The sequence below is a fragment of the Misgurnus anguillicaudatus genome, chromosome 14, assembly GCF_027580225.2.
Source record: "Misgurnus anguillicaudatus chromosome 14, ASM2758022v2, whole genome shotgun sequence".
Classification (NCBI taxonomy): Eukaryota; Metazoa; Chordata; class Actinopteri; order Cypriniformes; family Cobitidae; genus Misgurnus; species Misgurnus anguillicaudatus.
Window position 1 is genome coordinate 3,717,431 of NC_073350.2, and position 19,991 is coordinate 3,737,421.

A 19,991-nucleotide genomic window follows, 5' to 3' on the forward strand; every position below is an offset into this window, starting at 1 on the left:
TTTGTTCAGATTTCGCTGTAGATAAAGTTTTTTTTCCACGCAGAGTCTACAGCGGATGCTGATGTTTTTGTCACCTTTAACTGGGTTAAACTCAAAGTAATGTCGGTACTAAGCATTAAAACTACATAGTCTTGTTCTCTTCCGCGCTCCATGTTGTCTTTTCATGTTCAACACTCGACTCACGTCACAACACGAGACAGTCTCACGAAAACAAAATCAAGGTTAAATAACACAGTAACGCAGCCTGCTTACGAGCAAGTAACAGTGATCTAATGACTGTTTTTGCAATTGTTATCCCTTACTTTACTCGTTACTTGAAAAAAGTAATCGGATTACTTCTAACGCGTTACTGCCCATCACTGTTTACTGATAATTTGTATGTTTTTCGTACGCAACTTGAACTTCTCACAAAACCTTTCCGCCTTATTCACAACACGTGCTTACGCACATGAATTTGTAATAATCTACATGAGCGGCAGCATGCACGAGGTTGGCAATTTGCATTAAACGCCCAAATGAGCTGGAAAAGAAATTCATGATCATATTTATTATTAGTAATATTCTGTTATGCTTTGCATTTTTTATTTGGGAGGTTTTGCTGTCACTGGTAAAAGCCATTCACAGTCGTTGCAGCTTGGCATTGTCATCTTTTAGTAGTATAATGGTCACATGAGAGGGGCTTGGCGAATCAGGGAAGAATATGCAATGATCCAAAATCAGGGAGCGAAGTGGGATATATAACTCTGGTTAGGTCAGTTTGCACCGTAGTGCATCTCTGGAGTTTTCAAACTAAAACAGGGTCTGCAGTGTTTACAGATGTCGAGAGTTGAAATCTCTGGAGGCGTGTGCATGCCACGCTTACGCCGCATTCAGACAGCCAGCGATGTTATTGCTGTGTGTCGCCCGTCTCTTTCAATAAGGCATTTCTAAATCTGCTTGTCATACACAAATGAGGACCATCCAGTCCAATAACTAAAAAGAGAAGGATGACGTGAACTCCACTGCTTCGTTCTCATTGGTAGTCGCTCCCAAAATTCGCTCAACATTGCATAAAGTTAAACTTTTCTTAACTTTCTCGCGTCACTGGACGCGCCCATACGGCCGCCAATGGTCACTTTTGCTCGTGCTGCCGGGAGTCGCCCGGTTTTCATTGAAATTGATGAGATTGCGTCGCTCTGCTACTGCTGGTCGCTGGCTGTCTGAATGGGGGCTTAACCATAGCAAAAGTATTGCGTTTTAAGTTGAAAAACACACAAATGTAATTGTAGTCTTAATCAAGCTGTTGTTCACCAAATGGTTCAGCCAGTTCTTTCTCGCTTAAAGCTGTGATTTTGTCATGAGCCAGTCTTGGCTTTAAAATGATGAGCAGGTGTTGCTGATAGCATGCTACATACTAAGCCACAATAAAGAGGGTGTACGCTGTGTCTACATGCGCTCGCCAGTCTGTGAGATTCATAGACTCGTGAGACAGTGGCTGGGACAGCCTATTAGTCAGCAGCACAGTCTGTCTCTCACATGTGTTTCTTAAAGACTGTTTATAATAAACTGACCATATTCAGCAGCAGGCATATAGGAGCAGTACACAGTATGAATGTTTAATACAAAACAAAATGGATTTTCTAGCAAGCGTAAGACTGAGCACTGAAACCTAAATTGGTTTTCTGAAGCTGAATGAAACCTGATTGTATTCACGTAAAGTAATAAATCTTTAGGAAAAAGCTAAAGGAAGCCCAGATGTAGAGACATCTCATCAGTCCCTCCAGTTTTTTGCCATTCCGCAATCGCGGAACACAGCGCAAAATCAACAAAATGTTGCATTTTTTAGCGACCTTGCATAATTTGTAATTTTATCCAAAAATAAGCCCCCAAATTAAAAAAGATCTTATAAAAAAATGTATACACCTGACCTGATATCCGACAGCAGCATTCATTTAAATCATTCATTAAATCCTATGACCCAAACCTCACTCGCAAATTGCGTTGTAAGTACCAATCTTTAGCCGTCTTCAGATAGACTGTGAACACAAATAGGCACAGCACTGTTTAATAACAGGTGCCTATCAGTGTGTACAGAATGAGTCGAAATGGTGTAAGGGTTTTATCTTATCATGTTCATGTCTTTTATTTTGAAGTTCTTGTTCTAATGTTCACTTCTTTTATTCTTGTTCTAATGTTCACTTCTTTTAAAATGAAAACCACTACTTTCACATAGCATCTTTAGGTTATAAAAACATAAAAAATTCAAATCCATAACTGGATTTTCAAAGATTTATTATAAAAACGAAGAATTTTTTCCACAAAATGCAATAAATACATGGCAAGTTTTTTTTTCAAAATACTATAAATCTATTCAATCAATAAATGTGCATTCATCTTTGCCATTATATTTTCATTTAGTTGAACAGTGGTATACACTGCTAAAAAATAAACATTTATGGCATTAATCAAAACACTTACTTTGTTATACAACCCCAAAACAGAAAAAGTTGGGACACAGTAGAAATTGTGAGTAAAAAAGGAATGGAATAATTTACAAATCTCATAAACTTATATTTTATTCACAGTAGAATATAGATAACAAATCAAATGTTGAAAGTGATACATTTTGAAATGTCATGCCAAATATTGGCTCATTTTGGATTTCATGAGAGCTACACATTCCAAAAAAAGTTGGGACTGGTATCAATAAGAGGCCAGAAAAGTTAAATATACATATAAGGAACAGCTGGAGGATTCCTATTTAGAAATAGGAATGTTGTCCTATTCTTGTCTAATACAGACTTCTAGTTGCTCAACTGTCTTAGGTCTTGTTTGTCGCATCTTCCGCTTTACGATGCACCAAATCTTTTCTATGGGTGAAAGATCTGGACTTGCAGGCTGTCCATTTCAGTACTCAGATCCTTCTTCTATGCAATCTTGATGTTGTAATTGATGCAGTATGTGGTCTGGCATTGTCATGTTGGAAAATGCAAGGTCTTCCCTGAAAGAGACGACGTCTGAATGGGATCATATGTATCTAGAACTTGGATAAACCTTTCGGCATTGATGGTGCCTTTCCAGATGTGTAAGCTGCACATGCCACACATACTTATGCAACCCAAAACCATCAGTGATGGAGGTTACTGAAATGAGCGCTAATAACAACTTGGGTTGTCATTGTCCTCTTTAGTCCGGATGAAATGGCATCCCAGTTTTTCAAAAAGAACTTCAAATTTTTATTCGTTGGACCACAGAACAGTTTTTCACTTTGCCAAAGTCCATTTTAAATTATCCTTGCCCAGGGAAAACGCCTGTGCTTCTGGGTCATGTTTAGATATGGCTTCTTTTTTGACCTATAGAGTTTTAGCTGGCAACAGCGAATGACACGGTGGATTGTGTTCACTGACAATGTTTTCTGGAAGTATTCCTGAGACCATGTTATGATTTCCATTACAGTAGCATTCCTGTATGTGATGCAGTGCTGTCTTAGGGCCCGAAGATCACAGGCATCCGGTATGGTTTTCTGGTCTTGACCCTTACGCACAGAGATTGTTCCAGATTCTCTGAATCTTTGAATGGTATTATGCACTGTAGATGATGATAACTCATCATCTCATTGCAATTTTCTCTGAGAAACTCAGAAAACTATTTTTCACAACAGCATTGGGGGAATTGGTGATTCTTTGCCCATCTTGACCTCTGAGAGACACTGCCACTCTGACAGGCTTTTTTTATACCCAATCATGTTGCCAATTGACCTAATAAGTTGCAAATTGGTCTTTCAACTGTTCCTTGTATGTACATTTGAATTTTCTGGCCTCTTATTGCTACCTGTCCCAACTTTTTTTGGAATGTGTAGCTCTCATGAAATCCAAAATGAGCCAATATTTGGCATGACATTTCAAAATATCTTACTTTCAACATTTGATATGTTATCTATATTCTACTGTGAATAAAATATAAGTTTATGAGATTTGTAAATTATTCCATTCCTTTTTTACTCGCAATTTCTACAGTGTCCCAACTTTTTCTGTTATGGGGTTGTATTAAAGACACGGTCGTTGCTGCGGTTATACTTGACGCCGTCGCTTAACATTTTTCAAAGCGATCCGCTGTAAAATGTTTTGGTCCTGCTCGATTTTCGTTGACTTCGAGTAAAATAATGGAAAGTTTTTCATAAGATCCCCTGGGGGTCAGTGTGTTAGAATCACATAAACTTGATGCTGTCGGGAGAACAAGCACCCGTCTCACTCTTGCGTAAGTTATTGGATGTTGATGACTTACAATCTTTCCCGTCACTGAAAACAATCACAGGTTTATCAATGCCATTAAATTATTATTTTGCTTTTGTTTGTTTGTTGATCACGAAGTAAAAAGTAGATGTGGAAAACTAGGATTCCGTGTACTCAACGCGCCGCCATTGTTTGTTTACATTGCGTGGAATGGTGCGCTGTAATATGTGTAGCGGATTTATTGCATTCTGTAGAAAAGGAGGAGTGGCGTATAACGCGTTTTGGGATAAAAGGGAGAAAAGATGACAGAATAACACTGCAGATATTAGGGGTGGGAATCGCTTGGACCTTCATGAATCGATTCAGAATTGGTTCTTAGTGTCCCAATTCGATTCAGAATCGATTCTTGATGCACTAATTTGCATATCTGTGAAGTCATTACGTCACATTTGCTCTCAAAGCCAGGTTAATAGGGGTGTAACGATTCATCGTGCAAATGCACGTTTTCTCAATGAATGAATTTGAATGAATTACGGTGAAATCCCGGCACATCCGAACGCCAGGGGGCGCTCTCATGCAGAAACTCCCTTTGTGCCACACAAGAAGTAGCATTACAAACGCTATTCCAGGAAATGTCTACACAGGAATATTTATATGCTGTTCTTCAAATTGTTTCAGGTATTTTCATGATGATAAATAATATTTTGAATGATTTTGTTTAAAGGGACACAAGGCAGCATTTTTATGTTAATAAATCATCTTCGTAAGTCGGTATACGGTTAAATGACTCATTACATAACGAATGAAGACTCTCTCGCCCGCCCCTACCGTCTGTAGGAAGAATACCCCACTTGCAAGTTCGCTGTATCCGACCCGGTGTCCTTCAGTCTCGCAAAGTCTCAGATATAGAACGCATTTACTCCCAGACACTAGGGGGAGCTAGTAGAGAAATAATACTCAGACTTGCCTTGTGTGCCTTTAACGAGTGTTGCTTTTAAAAATGCACGTTATAAACGACTCCGACTCATAATGATTTTAGATTGATAAGGACTTCCTACTGACCAAATGCCGTAATACAGGCACAAGCTGTGTATAAAACGAAGAATCGCAGCCTTGCGATTCAGAATCGATTTCAGACAGGCATTTTTAATGAGGACCGCGATTGAATCGTGATTGAATCGTTACATCCCTACAGGTTAATGTTTGCGCTTTTGCTACTAGTCTCTGAACTGTCATATACTGTACTTTAATGCAACTAAGGGATAAATAATGTCATTCTTATATACATATATGTCCTGTTTCTGTTGTAAGACATTAAAACCAGTAAAAATAGTAATTAAACGTGACATATTAATTCTATATGTTAACCGGCATTAACTTAACGAACTGACTAACGTTAAGCGTCTAATCATCATCATTATACACAGTGATTGGCAGTATTACTGTATTTATATAATGCAGCGCACCCAGTGACTGAATAACAAACTATGTGCATATTTTAACAGAAGTATATTCATGTTATATCTAAACAGTCAGCGGATGGTTTAGGGCAGGGGTGTTCAATACGTTCATCGCAAAGGCAATGCCGGTAGATCGCACATAAGTTAACTGCTGCTCCACGCGCGAAATTGTCATTATGGTCTTTTAGAGTAATTGTGAAACACGCAGGTCTTTTTGAGTTGCTGAACCTTATGTCTCAAATGTGTTTTGCCAGGCCACTGCAGCTCAGTCGTCTTTAACTTCCAAAATTCACGAGGATGCGCATTCTTGCCTCACGCAGGAGTTGATCCACGCGCACGGTGTGTGTGTGTGAGCGATCAAACGAGAGAGAGAGAGAGAGAGAGAGAGAGAGAGAGAGAGAGAGAGAGAGAGAGAGAGAGGCAGCGTAGCGCTTATTTGGATGCTTCTGATAATGTTGTAATTTTCTAGTTTGTTTCACTAAACCGCATCTCCGCTATTTTAAGGAGTACTCGACATGTACTCAAGGATTTTTTTAAAACTCCTCAAAAAGAATAGAGTAATGGTGACAGCCCTAAATTCAATGTAGAGATATATGCAGTATAGTCCTACAAGCATTTAAAGTGTTCTTTCTCTTCTGCTCTTGTAAGCTCCGCTATGTGCTCGTGCAGTGCGCGCTCTCTTAAGTTGTCCGTGTGCATCACCGCTCCCCTAGTTGAGTTCCGCCTTTTGGTTCTGATAACATCACGTTATTATTTTGTAAACTAACAATTAAGAATCGATTCTTGACATTTTTGAATCGATTCAGAATCTGCCCACGTCCGAATCGCGATTCATCTAAGAATCTATTTTTTTTGTCCCACCCCTAGCAGATATTGGATTTTGCGTAAAATGAAGAATTTACTTTTAAATACTGACCTCATATAATACTGATTTTGGCAGTAACTCATTTTTTTTCAAAAATTGTGTTTATTGCGTTTTGGAACCAAACTCTTCATATATTCATAACGCTATATCCTAGTATAAATCTACAAAAATGTTGACAAACTATGTATTATTGGAAAGCTATTAGAATGTAGTTTTCATATTTCCAAAAATTTTTGCAGTAATAATAATGCAGTGACAGTAATTTATTAATTTGTGACAAGAGTATGCAGCAAACCGTTGACAACTAGTGGCCGTTGTTGGTAAAATCACTAAAAATTTGACACAAACCTAGTTTTTTGTGATTTTTAACTTGAAATTTGGATCACAACTACTTATGGCTTCGTGTTTACATTATTTATTTTGTGAAACATTTACATTTTTATAATTTTATTTATAAAATGTTATTGCATTATTTTTATCAATTAAAATAAATCTAAACTGCTATAACAGTGATATAACAGTATTTTTCTGTTTAATATTTTCACCTCCAGACACTTCAGTAAAAAAAACTTAAATTGACTTCTTTAAAACAAGGCCAAGATTAGGCTTCTAGACCAAAAAAGAGTTTTTTTATTTGAAGATGCACATTAATATATTAATGTGAATATTACTTTATATTTAAAAATATGAATAATTAGAGGATGTAAACCTGTTTACAATTGACTTTTATTCAAAGCGACTTACCAATGAAAATGTACAGCTCAAATTGCATTCATTTTTTTACTCGTAGCATACAACATCTGTTCACTTTTTCATGCTACTCTTGAGGGCAGGGGAGGTTAAGCTCCTCTGAGCATGTGCGTGCATGTGTGTGAATGTACGTCTTGCAGACCTGTTCAGCAGAAGGTGTCTGGAATGCCTGGATCCAGCTGGGATGTCTGTCCTGCTCCACACCTCTGCCAAGTTTACATTCCTCATTTTCATCTGCCGTCATCAGTCGTCCTCCTTTGCAACTCGCTTCCTTCTTTGACTCCCGAAGCCGGCCTTTTTTCAGTTCATGTTGGAACAAGTACAGTTTGGCATGCTTCATAAGCATAGCATGAATGTCTTCTGTACACTTCTTGACATGTAGTGACAATGGCACGTTACCCAGAAGTAGATGATGCTCTTTTAGCATCCGCAGGTGTTGCCATGTTTCGGAGCTGTAAAACTTACAGTGCTTTTCAATCTGTTTTATATTCTGCTGACAAAATCATGACAGCTCAGAGGACAGTCTGTTGCCATGTTTCCATCACCGAGATTTTATGCGCATTTTGAAGTATCGCATCAAAATCAAATGATTGAAACCCCAAATTTCTAATTAAAATCCCATAATTCACCCAAAAAGTTTTTACACTTGCTTTGAAAAAAATAAATGTGAATAATGGGAAACGCATTTGCCGAATGAAATTCTGACGTAGCGAACATTAAACCCATGGGACTGTCTAGTTGTTTCCGCTGACGTTGTCTTTACCATATATGGATCTCGACTTCGTCTGCATTTCTTCTTCTGTGCACAGCATTTAGTTTGGCAATTACAAGCTGCACTGCTAGTAAATTAAAAACTTGCCAAATCATGACTACATGCAGTCATTTTCCAAGCATGCCTTGTTTTATTTACTGTTGGTTACCAGGTTACCAATACCACCATCATTCCCTCAAACAACCTGATGAAAACTAACCTGATTTACATTTGTTTGTTTTACATTTTTGTGAATTTTAAGAAGATTCAAACCCAGATGGAAACTCAGCTTGTGATATGCTGCTGTAAAGCATTATGGGTAATTAGTGCTGCCTCACGATTTGTCGCGACAAATTATTTGCAGAATAAAAAGTTTATGTTTACATAATATATGTGGGTGTACTGTGTATAATAATTATGTATACACACACACACACGCACGCACGCACACACACACACACACACACACACACACACGAACACGCGTACACTGTAAAAAATAAATTGTTGGCTCAATGAATTATTTTTTAGTAACTAGTTCCACAGAAATTTTACGTTCACTCAATTTCTGACTCCAAAGTGTTACCTGAATTGTTGTTTTTTAGTTGGCCCAAACTTGACTCAAATATAAAAAAAGTATGTTTTCTCAACTAGTTTTATAGTTCATTCAACTAAAATGTTTTAATCAATTGAATCTTTAAAAACTTACAGCAAAGACTCTGTCAATTAAAATTTAAGTATTTACTCAATGTTGTATGTGTTATTTCAATTAATATTTATTATTTGGGAATTTTTTAGAAACTTTTTAAAATTATTTATCAAATAATTTATGCTGGTGTTGTTAACAAATAATTAACTTCAGTCACATAAAAACAAAAGCTTTATTCACTTATCATACAGACTGAACATACAGAATTAAGTCTTCTCTAAATAGAGGGCATAAAACAGTCCAAAAGGCACTCCAAAGTCAGTCAGAACATCTGCAGGGCCATTTAGGAGACTTTCTTCAGCCCTCTGGTCTGCCTCTTCCACATCATCACCGCTCTGGTTTAATAAACAGAGGAATATAAATACAAACACACATATAAATACATGTTTAATATAATAAAGCTTAATGGTGAAAGACTTTATTTCCTAAAATTTCCAAATTTCCCTCAGACATCACACGTAATTGAATTAAACACTATTGGGCAGTTTTCTCGGACAGGACTTATCACTGACTAAAATACCGACATCTCTTAGCATATGAGTGCTATTGTTTTGTCTCAAAATGCACGCCAGTATTCTGCCCTACAAAGCGAAAGCGCAGTAACTACGCATTTGGTCAAAATTGAGTTAAGGGTTAAAATGGGCTTTGTGAGATCTGTTGTGTCTTGTGACAAAGTCTCCTGGTTAAATTTTGTCCCATTTCAGAGAAATGTGTGTGCCAAAATTGCAGTAACATGTTTGACTGGCTGGTGTAAAAAACTTTAAAGCCATTTTTCTCAGTTTCAGTGTTTGCGTAGATACTGCACTTAGCCTTTGGAGGGCAGTATTGTATTTTATAAGGTTTGTTTGTAAAAATGTCCCAATTATTATTAAGACCGGGTCCTAAACCCTGTCCGGTAAACCAACCCTATATCCAGGCTATCTTAACTAAAATACCTCCACTTTAACCCGGACACATAACATAACACACCTTTATATAACTTATATCTTTACAAAAAATTCGAGTATTTGCGTCTTTGCTAATTAATATAGTCTAAAATAAAAAAAAATTACAATCACATACCTGACGTGAACTTGAGGAAACAGCTGATGACTTGTGTCATTCGTTGTGTGAAACAGTAAGTGATTCCGGCTGAAACGTGCGGATTGATCTCAGATGAAATGACCTGTGATCCAGATCCTTCCGAGTTAAGACATTTTAAATTCGAAACACACACACGCACATACATACACACACACACACACACGCGCACACGGGTATATTTAGAAGTTTTATTTAAGATTGTTATGATATTGGGACTATTTCTCCACCCGCTCCTTCAGCTCTGGAGTTCAAATTCGCAGGCAGCCCAGTTATAACAAATGTAAAAGATATGAAACATCACTCAACAGCAATATCAATTAAGTGCAATCCTAAAATATGATTTAAAACATAACCCTTTCATTGTTAAGTATTAGAAATTAAAATGAATTAAATCACATCTAAATGCCACAGAGATATCAGAGCCAGCAGTCGATTTCTGATGCGCTTGCCGAGGCGAGGCTGCGCTGGGCGGGGTGTTAGCGCTTAAGTGCCGCTGATTTTTTGGAGCTCATCTTGAGCTCATCTCCGTCCCAAAGTGTGCGAGCACATTTTTAAATAGACGCTATCTTTATTAACCGACCGCATATTTAAACTTTAAGCACATACATTCACGCCTGAACAACTCTTACAATTACATTTTGTGACTAAATAACAGTAATATTTTGAGCATTTTGTTGTCAGGAAACATAGCTGTCATAAGTCCACATATTGACCAGATTTGTCTTAATTAGTTCAGTCAACACTAGCCAGTCTGAATGTTGACTGGATTTGAAAATAACCATTCATTTAATGTTTTAAACACAGATTTATCTAGACTTAAAATAATATGTCTTCTCAACTAAGCTCAAACAAGAAAATTGGTTTAACTTATATATTTTTGCCCATCCAACATTTCATTATTTGGATTTTTTACAGTGTATATAATTAAAGGGACACTTCACCAATTTGCATTAAGCTTTGTATAGTTAGAACCCAAGTCATGTTTTTGAATGGTCGTGCATCATTTCCTCAGTTGCCGCTGAGACAGGAGAAATATAGATTTCAGTGTTGCACTTCCTTCTTTCAATGATGTAAAAAATCATCATTTTGCATCATTGAAAGCAGGAAGTCCAATATCTTTGTTGAGGGGGTAAGACTACAAACACCCCTTTTCTTGGTCAAATAGGCACCAAATTCAAAATGTATGTTACATTTCCACTACAAATATGATGCACTTTCATTAAAGATTAATGTTTCTACGGGTGAAATTCTCCTTTAAGAAACATATACATGTTTATATTTATTTATAATTATTATTTATATATACTTTATATATAACTACAACCCCAAATCAGAAAAAGTTGGGACACAGCAGAAATCGTGAGTAAAAAAGGAATGGAATAATTTACAAATCTCATAAACTTATATCTTATTCACAATAGAATATAGATAACAAATCAAATGTTGAAAGTAAGATATTTTGAAATGTCATGCCAAATATTGGCTCATTTTGGATTTCATGAGAGCTACACATTCCAAAAAAAGTTGGGACAGGTAGCAACAAGAGGCCAGAAAAGTCAAATGCACATACAAGGAACAGCTGGAGGAGGACCAATGTTTAGGAATAAGAATGTTGTCCTATTCTTGTCTAATACAGACTTCTAGTTGCTCAACTGTCTTAGGGCTCAGTCACACCAAAAGCGCTTTAAACGCTTGCAAACGCAAGGCGCGACGCACTGCCTTTTTTAAAAAAAGAGCAGTGCAGCGCGGCTTTTCATATTGCTAAGCAACCACCGAGTCAGCTGTCTTGTCAATCAAATATTGAAGCGTGAGCGCTCTTTTGCTGTTAACTGTCATATTAGCAGAAACTTTAAAAAGAGGGCGCTTGCTCTGACCTTGTTTGAGGATAAGAGGAGCACAAACACGCACGAGAGAGTGAGCGAGTGGAGTCCGGTTCTTCAAACCAACTGTAAACTTCCCTCACCACAACGTAAGGCCCGCCTCTCCCCTCATTCGATTGGACAATGGAAGACGCGAATGACGTCAGGCGCTCCTCCGCTCTCAGCGCTCCTTCAAAAACGCGTGCGCGGCAGGCGGCAGAAAACCGCAAGGCGCTCGGCGCGCATAAACAGCGCGCAAACGCGCCCTGCCCATAGAATATCATTCAAAAAAGGCGCCTGCAACTGCCATAAACGCTTTTGGTGTGACTGAGCCCTTAGGTCTTCTTTGTCGCATCTTCCTCTTTATGATGCACCAAATCTTTTCTATGGGTGAAAGATCTGGACTTGCAGGCTGTCCATTTCAGTACTCAGATCCTTCTTCTACGCAGTCTTGATGTTGTAATTGATGCAGTATGTGGTCTGGCATTGTCATGTTGGAAAATGCAAGGTCTTCCCTGAAAGAGACGACGTCTGAATGGGATCATATGTATCTAGAACTTGAATAAACCTTTCAGCATTGATGGTGCCTTTCCAGATGTGTAAGCTGCACATGCCACACGTACTCATGCAACCCTAAACCATCAGTGATGGAGGTTACTGAAATGAGCGCTAATAACAACTTGGGTTGTCATGGTCCTCTTTAGTCCGGATGAAATGCCATCCCAGTTTTCCAAAAAGAACTTCAAATTTTAATTCGTTGGACCACAGAACAGTTTTCCACTTTGCCAAAGTCCATTTTCAATGAGCCTTGCCCAGGGAAAACACCTCTGCTTCTGGATCATGTTTAGATATGGCTTCTTTTTTGACCTATAGAGTTTTAGCTGGCAACAGCGAATGACACGGTGGATTGTGTTCACTGACAATTAGGCTTGCCGCGATGGTCGGTGAAACGGTGATAACCGGTGCTTCAGCCTCTCACCGGTTAGATCACTTGCCCACCGCGACACCGTCTTTCACGGTCGTTTTGATATTTTTGTGTAATTAAATCATTTAGTTTCGTTAGAGAGAGCAAACGCTTACAACTGAGTGTGTATGCTGACAGCGGAGCTGAACGCGCGTCACGTCACAGAGCAGCAGGTGTCAGATTTCATTTATTCCTGTCAGAGTGTGCGAGGCAAGCTGACTGACTAGATGATGACAGAAGCCGCGTGCTTACTCGTTGTTGTTATAATATACATATATGATGTTTAATATAACCGAGATCGTTTTGTTCTTGTGTTTTTCATCAAGAAAAATAATAAACCCATCATTCAAGCAGCGCTTTATGGAGAAGTAGCCGGTTGCTCTGCTTGGGACTGGCGGGTTCTGTGAGAATTACCTGCACACATTGACTCAAGCACTTAATTAAACCAGCTGTTGCGCTCGCATTGCACGCAAATTCATACGCGATTTAACGCAGCGTACGCAAGCACTGCATTTAAACAGTTGCGTAATTCAAAAGTGAAAGTAAAATGTGCACGTCTGCATGCGCATTTATAAGCCCCTCCCACACGGTGAAACCGGGATTACCGGGTTTGTGACGCGCCGATTAACCGGTGGGAAAATTCTGTCACCGCGGCAACCCTACTGACAATGTGTTCTGGAAGTATTCGTGAGCCCATGTTATGATTTCCATTACAGTAGCATTCCTGTATGTGATGCAGTGCCGTCTAAGAGCTCGAAGATCACAGGCATCAAGTATGGTTTTCCGGTCTTGACCCTTACGCACAGAGATTGTTCCAGATTCTCTGAATCTTTAAATGATATTATGCACTGTAGATGATGATAACTTCAATCTCATTGCAATTTTTTTCTGAGAAACTCAGAAAACTATTTTTCGACACAGCATTGGGGGAATTGGTGATTCTCTGCCCATCTTGACCTCTGAGAGACACTGCCACTCTGAGAGGCTCTTTTTATACCCAATCATGTTGCCAATTGACCTAATAAGTTGCAAATTGGTCTTTCAACTGTTCCTTATATAAACATTTACATTTTCTGGCCTCTTATTGCTACCTGTCCCAACTTTTTTTGGAATGTGTAGCTCTCATGAAATCCAAAATGAGCCAATATTTGGCATGACATTTCAAAATATCTTACTTTCAACATTTGATATGTTATCTATATTCTACTGTGAATAAAATATAAGTTTATGAGATTTGTAAATTATTCCATTCCTTTTTTACTCACAATTTCTACTGTGTCCCAACTTTTTCTGTTTTGGGGTTGTATATTTTTTCTTAAAATTATACATGTATGTGTGTGTATTTATATGTGTGTGTGTGTGTGTGTGTGTGTGTGTGTGTGTGTGTTTGTGTGTGTTTGTGTGTGTGTTTGTGTGTGTGTTTGTGTGTGTGTGTGTGTGTGTGTGTGTGTGTGTGTGTGTGTGTGTGTGTGTGTGTGTGTGTGTGTGTGTGTGTGTACTGTGTATAATAATTATGTAAACAAAAACTTTTAATCTGCAAATGATTTGTCGCGACTAATCGTGAGGCAGCAGCACTATGGGTAATACATGCATTTCAACACCCTAAAATGTATAAGTAGTTTTATGCATCAGCACATTCTAAAGTATGTCAGAACTTAATTTATAACTTAACGCAAGTACATTTACAGTGCCAATTAGCATAGGTGGTCTTAGGTTTTCTCTTTTTAGCTGCTGTTGTGGTGAAGCAGCAGTTTGATAAGAAAAGAATCTTGCAGAGTTTACATGTTTATAGCTACCTTCATGAAGTTTTGCTACTTTAAAACTAGGTTCTTCAATTAGGCCTATGAGGTGTGTACGATGGTGAGAGTGCTTCCAGTGTGGCTAAATATTTGCCAAGTTGGGATTAGTGATGTCTGGAGGTCAAGAGCTGAACAAAATTCAGAATTACTGACTAACCTGAATTTGCATCCACATTAAAGGAGAATTTCACCCGTAGAAACATTAATCTTTATTGAAAGTGCATCATATTTGTAGTGGAAAGGTAACATAAATTTCGAATTTTGTGCCTATTTGTCTGAGAAAAGGGGTGTTTGTAGTCTCACTCCCTCAACAAAGATATAGGACTTCCTGCTTTCAATGATGCAAAATGATGATTTTTACATCATTTAAAGAAGGAAGTGCAACACTGAAATCTGTATTTCAACTGTCTCAGCGGCAGCTGAGGAAATGATGCACGACCATTCAAAAACATGACTGGGGTTCTAACTATACAAAGCTTAATGTAAATGGGTGAAGTGTCCCTTTAAGCAGCAACCTTACGGTGTCTCTCGTTAATCCAACACAGAATTGATTTAAACTGCAATTCATTGACTGGCTACTAGAGGGTGAACGTGATTTCACCAAGTAGGATGTGATCCTGGATCAACACCATGGTTGGTCCTGGATGTCCAACTTTACACCAGACCAAAATATGTTTATGGCCTGGTACAAAAAGTGGTTTTGGTCTATATAGCTAATTTTGCTCTTCATGACAACAGTGAGTCCGCCTCTTTGCCCATGTTCGGTTATCCGTGAGTGACGTGAGCCCACTTTGGCTTCAGAAATGCTCTTCAGAAATGTACAGGTGACATCACAGACACCAAGAGCTCTATTTTAACAATCTAAGCTCATGGTCTAAAGCGCACTGTGCAAGTGCAGTTAAAGCATGTTCTAATTATTTACAAACTTATTTGTAAATAATGTTTTTTAAAGCAGGTAGCTTGGGAAGAGGCCTTGGGTAGCGATGTGAAGTATTGTGGGTGATTTTGACCATTTTGTTTGTCAAGCTTGTGAAGGTGTTGATGGTTTTGACTTTATTTTTTTTGTCCTGGATAAAGATGTGCAGCTAATGGCTTTGTTTGTCAGCCTGATGTGATTGGTGGACTGACTGAGGTGCATCTGAGGACTTATGGTGTTGTTTCTTTGACTCACTGTGAGTCACCTCAGTACCACACACATACACTCGCTCACAGGTTTATTTAGGTACAAAGCCACACTAATCCGATGAATGGGTACTTCAAGACCTTTGTGAGCGAACTATGACATGTGGTTGAAAATTAAAAACCATACTTTAACTATTAGTCCCATTAGTCAGAGACTGTTTATGAAATGCATGTAGTGAAAGGCAAAAGTAATTTTGATTATTTCATGTTAACAGACCTATACTTACCCTTATATTTTATATATGTTGTATATGTGTGTCATAGACATATAAACAATGTAATGCTAGTTCTTTATAATAGTTTTTCATCCACTTGCCAGTAGTATGGGTGGAGTTTGTCGACATGTCTATTGGCTTTGCCAGAGCTGTGTCTGTGTAAATGTGTCTGGTTTGTGTTCAGCACCATATCCTGCCTAAATTTAGCTTACTCTGTTTGACCAAAGTCAATATGGCATCATGATGTTATAATTTTCCTCCTACAGGCTGGTCAAGCGCTCTCTTCTGTTCTCTTCTTTCATCGATAATTTTGTGTATAAAGGGGCGGTGTCTTAGCTTTTTTTAACCAAATGGATTATTAAAGTGCAAAACAACACATCTTTCTAGGAAGGCTATATAAAGAAGTCATCATTCTACATTGTTGTTGGCCTTGTAGCAATAAAACTTCACTGCTGTATTTTGAGTACTGCACACTTATATCATTACAATATTTTATCTGTAGAAAACAAAAGAAGGTGTTTTGCAAAATTTCTGCCTTGCTGGTTTTCCATACAACAAAACCCTAGGGGCTGTTTTCAATCATTAATAAAAAGTAGTCCATTTGTTGTAGTAGACTAACTTTTTTCACTAGAAGCACAGTGGCCCTCAACTGAAAATTTTAGGGGCACAACCAGAAAATTTAGTGGCACACACCGTAAATCAACATGCTAACCAAATATTCACGTTGCTACTAATTTTCACTGTGTGAAATATACTTTGATAATAGATGCAAAAAGTACAATGTGCTGTTTCAAATTCAGTGTCACATCACAAAAAAGGTCATATTTACTGGACGCACATGTGCGACTGGATGTAAAATTCAGTGGCACACACTCAAATTTTGGTGGCAAAATGCCACCATTTGGTGGCAGTCTGGAGCCCTCAGTAGTGTTGGTTGATATGCCCCATTTTGAGATCGTCCTATCGTCAGCCTGCGGCAAATAGTTTACTCATTTATTTATTTGTTTTTTTACCCATTAATGACAAGTCACTTGATTGGTGGACAAAAAAGAAGCTGACTTACTCTAAGGGCAACACTGTCATGACCGCAACCTTCTTAAAACTGATGCCATTATCCAAGCGCATCATTAAAGCACAGGCGCTTTAAAATTTTCCTGCATGCCAGGAAGCAGGAACAAGAAATTTGCTGGTTTTAAACCCCTGCGAAGAGTTAATGGCCATTAGTCATGCCATTACAAGTTCAAGTGCTAGGAGAAGTTCATGCCGTGCGCATTCAGGGCTGAGCAAGAGTCCAAGACGCGTGCATTAAGTCCAGGTGCGTGCAATGAAGGAATCCACGCACGGTACAAGCTCTCTCGCGCAAAGTGAATCCCACAAACCATCTCCTGCGAGAAAAATCACACAATGCGCATATTAACACGCTGGGGTCGACTGCGGCACGGGCGCCCAAACTCTTTCTTTTTCAATCACTCCGCAAAGAGACTTAGATAACTCTGCTGATTTTGGACATACAGATATGATTTATACATCATTTAAAACATTAAAGTGTCTATTTTTTTCTGTCCACTCCAAATAAAAACAGAATGTTGTGCTTTTCACAAAATTAAGAAAATAAACATAATGCACGTTTTTTTTCTCTCTCTCTCAGTGAAGTCCTTTCAAAAACGCGTCAGAAAAATTAACTGTAACTTAATGAATACTTGTCATAGAAACAAAAGATAAATGTCTACACAATGCTTGGAATGTCAGCTTTTAAATAATGTAAGTCAGATCGAAAACATATATTGTCATTCGGTGTAAACTGTATGAGAAGGAGGAGAGGTACCGTCTTTCTCCTGTTACCTGTCTGTAATGAGATGAGATCACCACCCCTCGCTATTGAAGTGAATGAACAGAGACAGCCATATGCATAACTCGTGCCTCCTGCAGTCAATAGATACACAATCCAGTCTCTCCACAATCCAGTCTCTCCACTTCTTGTTGTTTTATCCGAGTGCACCAAACCTGACATCTAAATCCTTATTTACTTGCGTATGTGTGTCAGTATCTCCAGACACGAGTGTTTTCTTTGTTCTTCCGTCAAACAGTTCACGCGATGGGAACGCACATACACAAACACACAAGTCAGGAAACTCGACGCGCTTTTTGGTATTCTTATAGAATATGCGATTGCAAACAGTACAATCCTTATTTAGTTGCGTCTACGCTTATATCTCCGCACATCAAGTTTATTAAACACAGGATCACTCGCGTGTGCACACATTCACTGCTTTCATGATCAACACGTGAGGTAGCAATGGCGGCGGCGGCTGTAAACAAACATTGATAAGTTTATCACGCTTGTCCCTTGTTGTGTTTCTACTATAATGATTACAAAAACACAAATAAAAGTCCAGACAACGATAGGCAGTTGTTCTTTTGAGCTTTTTACTGCACAAAAGTAAACCTCTCGCTGGCCAACAAAACACTAACCCTGTTTTCATTTTACGATGGCCAAACAGTACCTTTACTATGATTGGGCTACTGTGGTTTTTAAAAGGTAACTTATACTTGTGAAATTAATAGAAAATATTTCAATAGAAATATTGTGTGTGTGTGTGTGTGTGTGTGTGTTTACATTATATTAAAAAGTAAACCTTATCATGGTTTTACTACAGAGAAAGTTACATTCCTGTTGAACATACCCACAAGGCTCATTATGTGGCTCATTATGCAACTCTTTTGTTTCTCAGCTGTCAATCACTGATTATTCAGGAGCTTTCCCGCCTCCAGGCATATGGCCTTTCCCAAGCAAAATTTTCTTAGAAATTGTAAATCAATATATTGCTTTATGTGAACGAGTAGGCCGAATGATTTTCACATCATTTAAAAAAAAACTCTAGACTACTAGATCCTGCTTTGAAAAGTCTTGGGAAAACATGTTTAGAATGAGTGAGTTTTGTGGACTTCATATCAGTGACTTAAACATTTTGCTTTTTCGAAAACCACGCATAACCATTTTTCTTTCAAAAATACAAACATGTACATACATGTTGATTATATAATATTGTAGCCCAGTGTATGCCATTTATATGTTTTTAAGCAACTGAAAAAAGCACAAATGTCAGTGCATGTCAAAACTTCCCCAGGGCCCTAAAAACCCCTTAGACCCCAGAGGGTTAATGTGAAACTATGATGATAATAATAATAACCATCGCCAACTATTGTCATGGAAGCCCACTATCGGCCATATGTCTGACAATCTTCAATACACGCAATTATCGTCTGTCGGCCATAATTTGTAGTCCTACATTTCAAGTCTTTTAAAGCCACTTGTCAGTATTTGTTATGTCTTAAGTTGAAAAATTGTGCATATGTCTTAATAAATTCATATTGTATCTTGTCTTATTATTTCTCTCATCCATTTTGTTAGGGCCCTGCCACCTGTGTAGCTTTTTCAAGGACTGGAGACTACTTTGCTTCTGGCGGCTCAGATGAGCAGGTGATACAGTATATATTTATACAGACAGAAATAAACTCTAGTAGTCTGGAATTTATAGTTTGACGTATATATAATGAGTAACATACATCATGTGGCTCTTGTCTGCAGGTGATGGTATGGAGGACTAACTTTGACAGTGTGGATTACAGTGAAGTGCTGGAGCAGAAATGCACTCGTTCAGAGATTGAGCCTTTCAGTCATGACCACAAAACGTCCAACCACCTGCCAACAAAGGTAAAGACAGGCTGTTGGGGTTATTACACACAGGTCTGCCGTGATCACAGTCAACTTTACACAAACTCAAAGGTCTTCTTAGATACATAACATGAATGTGTGTGTATTTATACATAATAATTACACACAGGAGGACACCCTTGTATATTATGCAAAAACTGATTTTTATTTTGCATGCGATTTATTATGATTAATCTTTGCCCACCACTAAAAAAATACACGTTAAAACTAAAACACATATGAGGCACATAGGATAACTTCATCCAGAATGCTGTGAATGTGATGATTGGTTCTTATAATATGTATGATATAAAGTTGTTTACCAATTTTTCTATGCTATGTACACATTTCTGAAAAATGTAACTGAGTGATGGGGACTATTGTTTAAAGTGTTTGTCTTACAAAGCCAGCACTGAAACTGATATTAC

At 38.1% G+C, this 19,991-nt stretch overlaps 1 protein-coding gene across 1 annotated transcript in view; it reads left to right on the forward strand.

Annotated features, from left to right (window-relative positions):
- poc1a (POC1 centriolar protein A) overlaps positions 1–19,991 on the forward strand; it is a 114,190-nt gene that overhangs the window by 16,323 nt on the left and 77,876 nt on the right. Inside the window, exons 9-10 of the mRNA XM_073875745.1 lie at positions 19,261–19,329; positions 19,438–19,563. Of these exons, the coding sequence (XP_073731846.1) occupies positions 19,261–19,329; positions 19,438–19,563 (195 nt within the window). The remainder of the gene's footprint in view (positions 1–19,260; positions 19,330–19,437; positions 19,564–19,991) is intronic.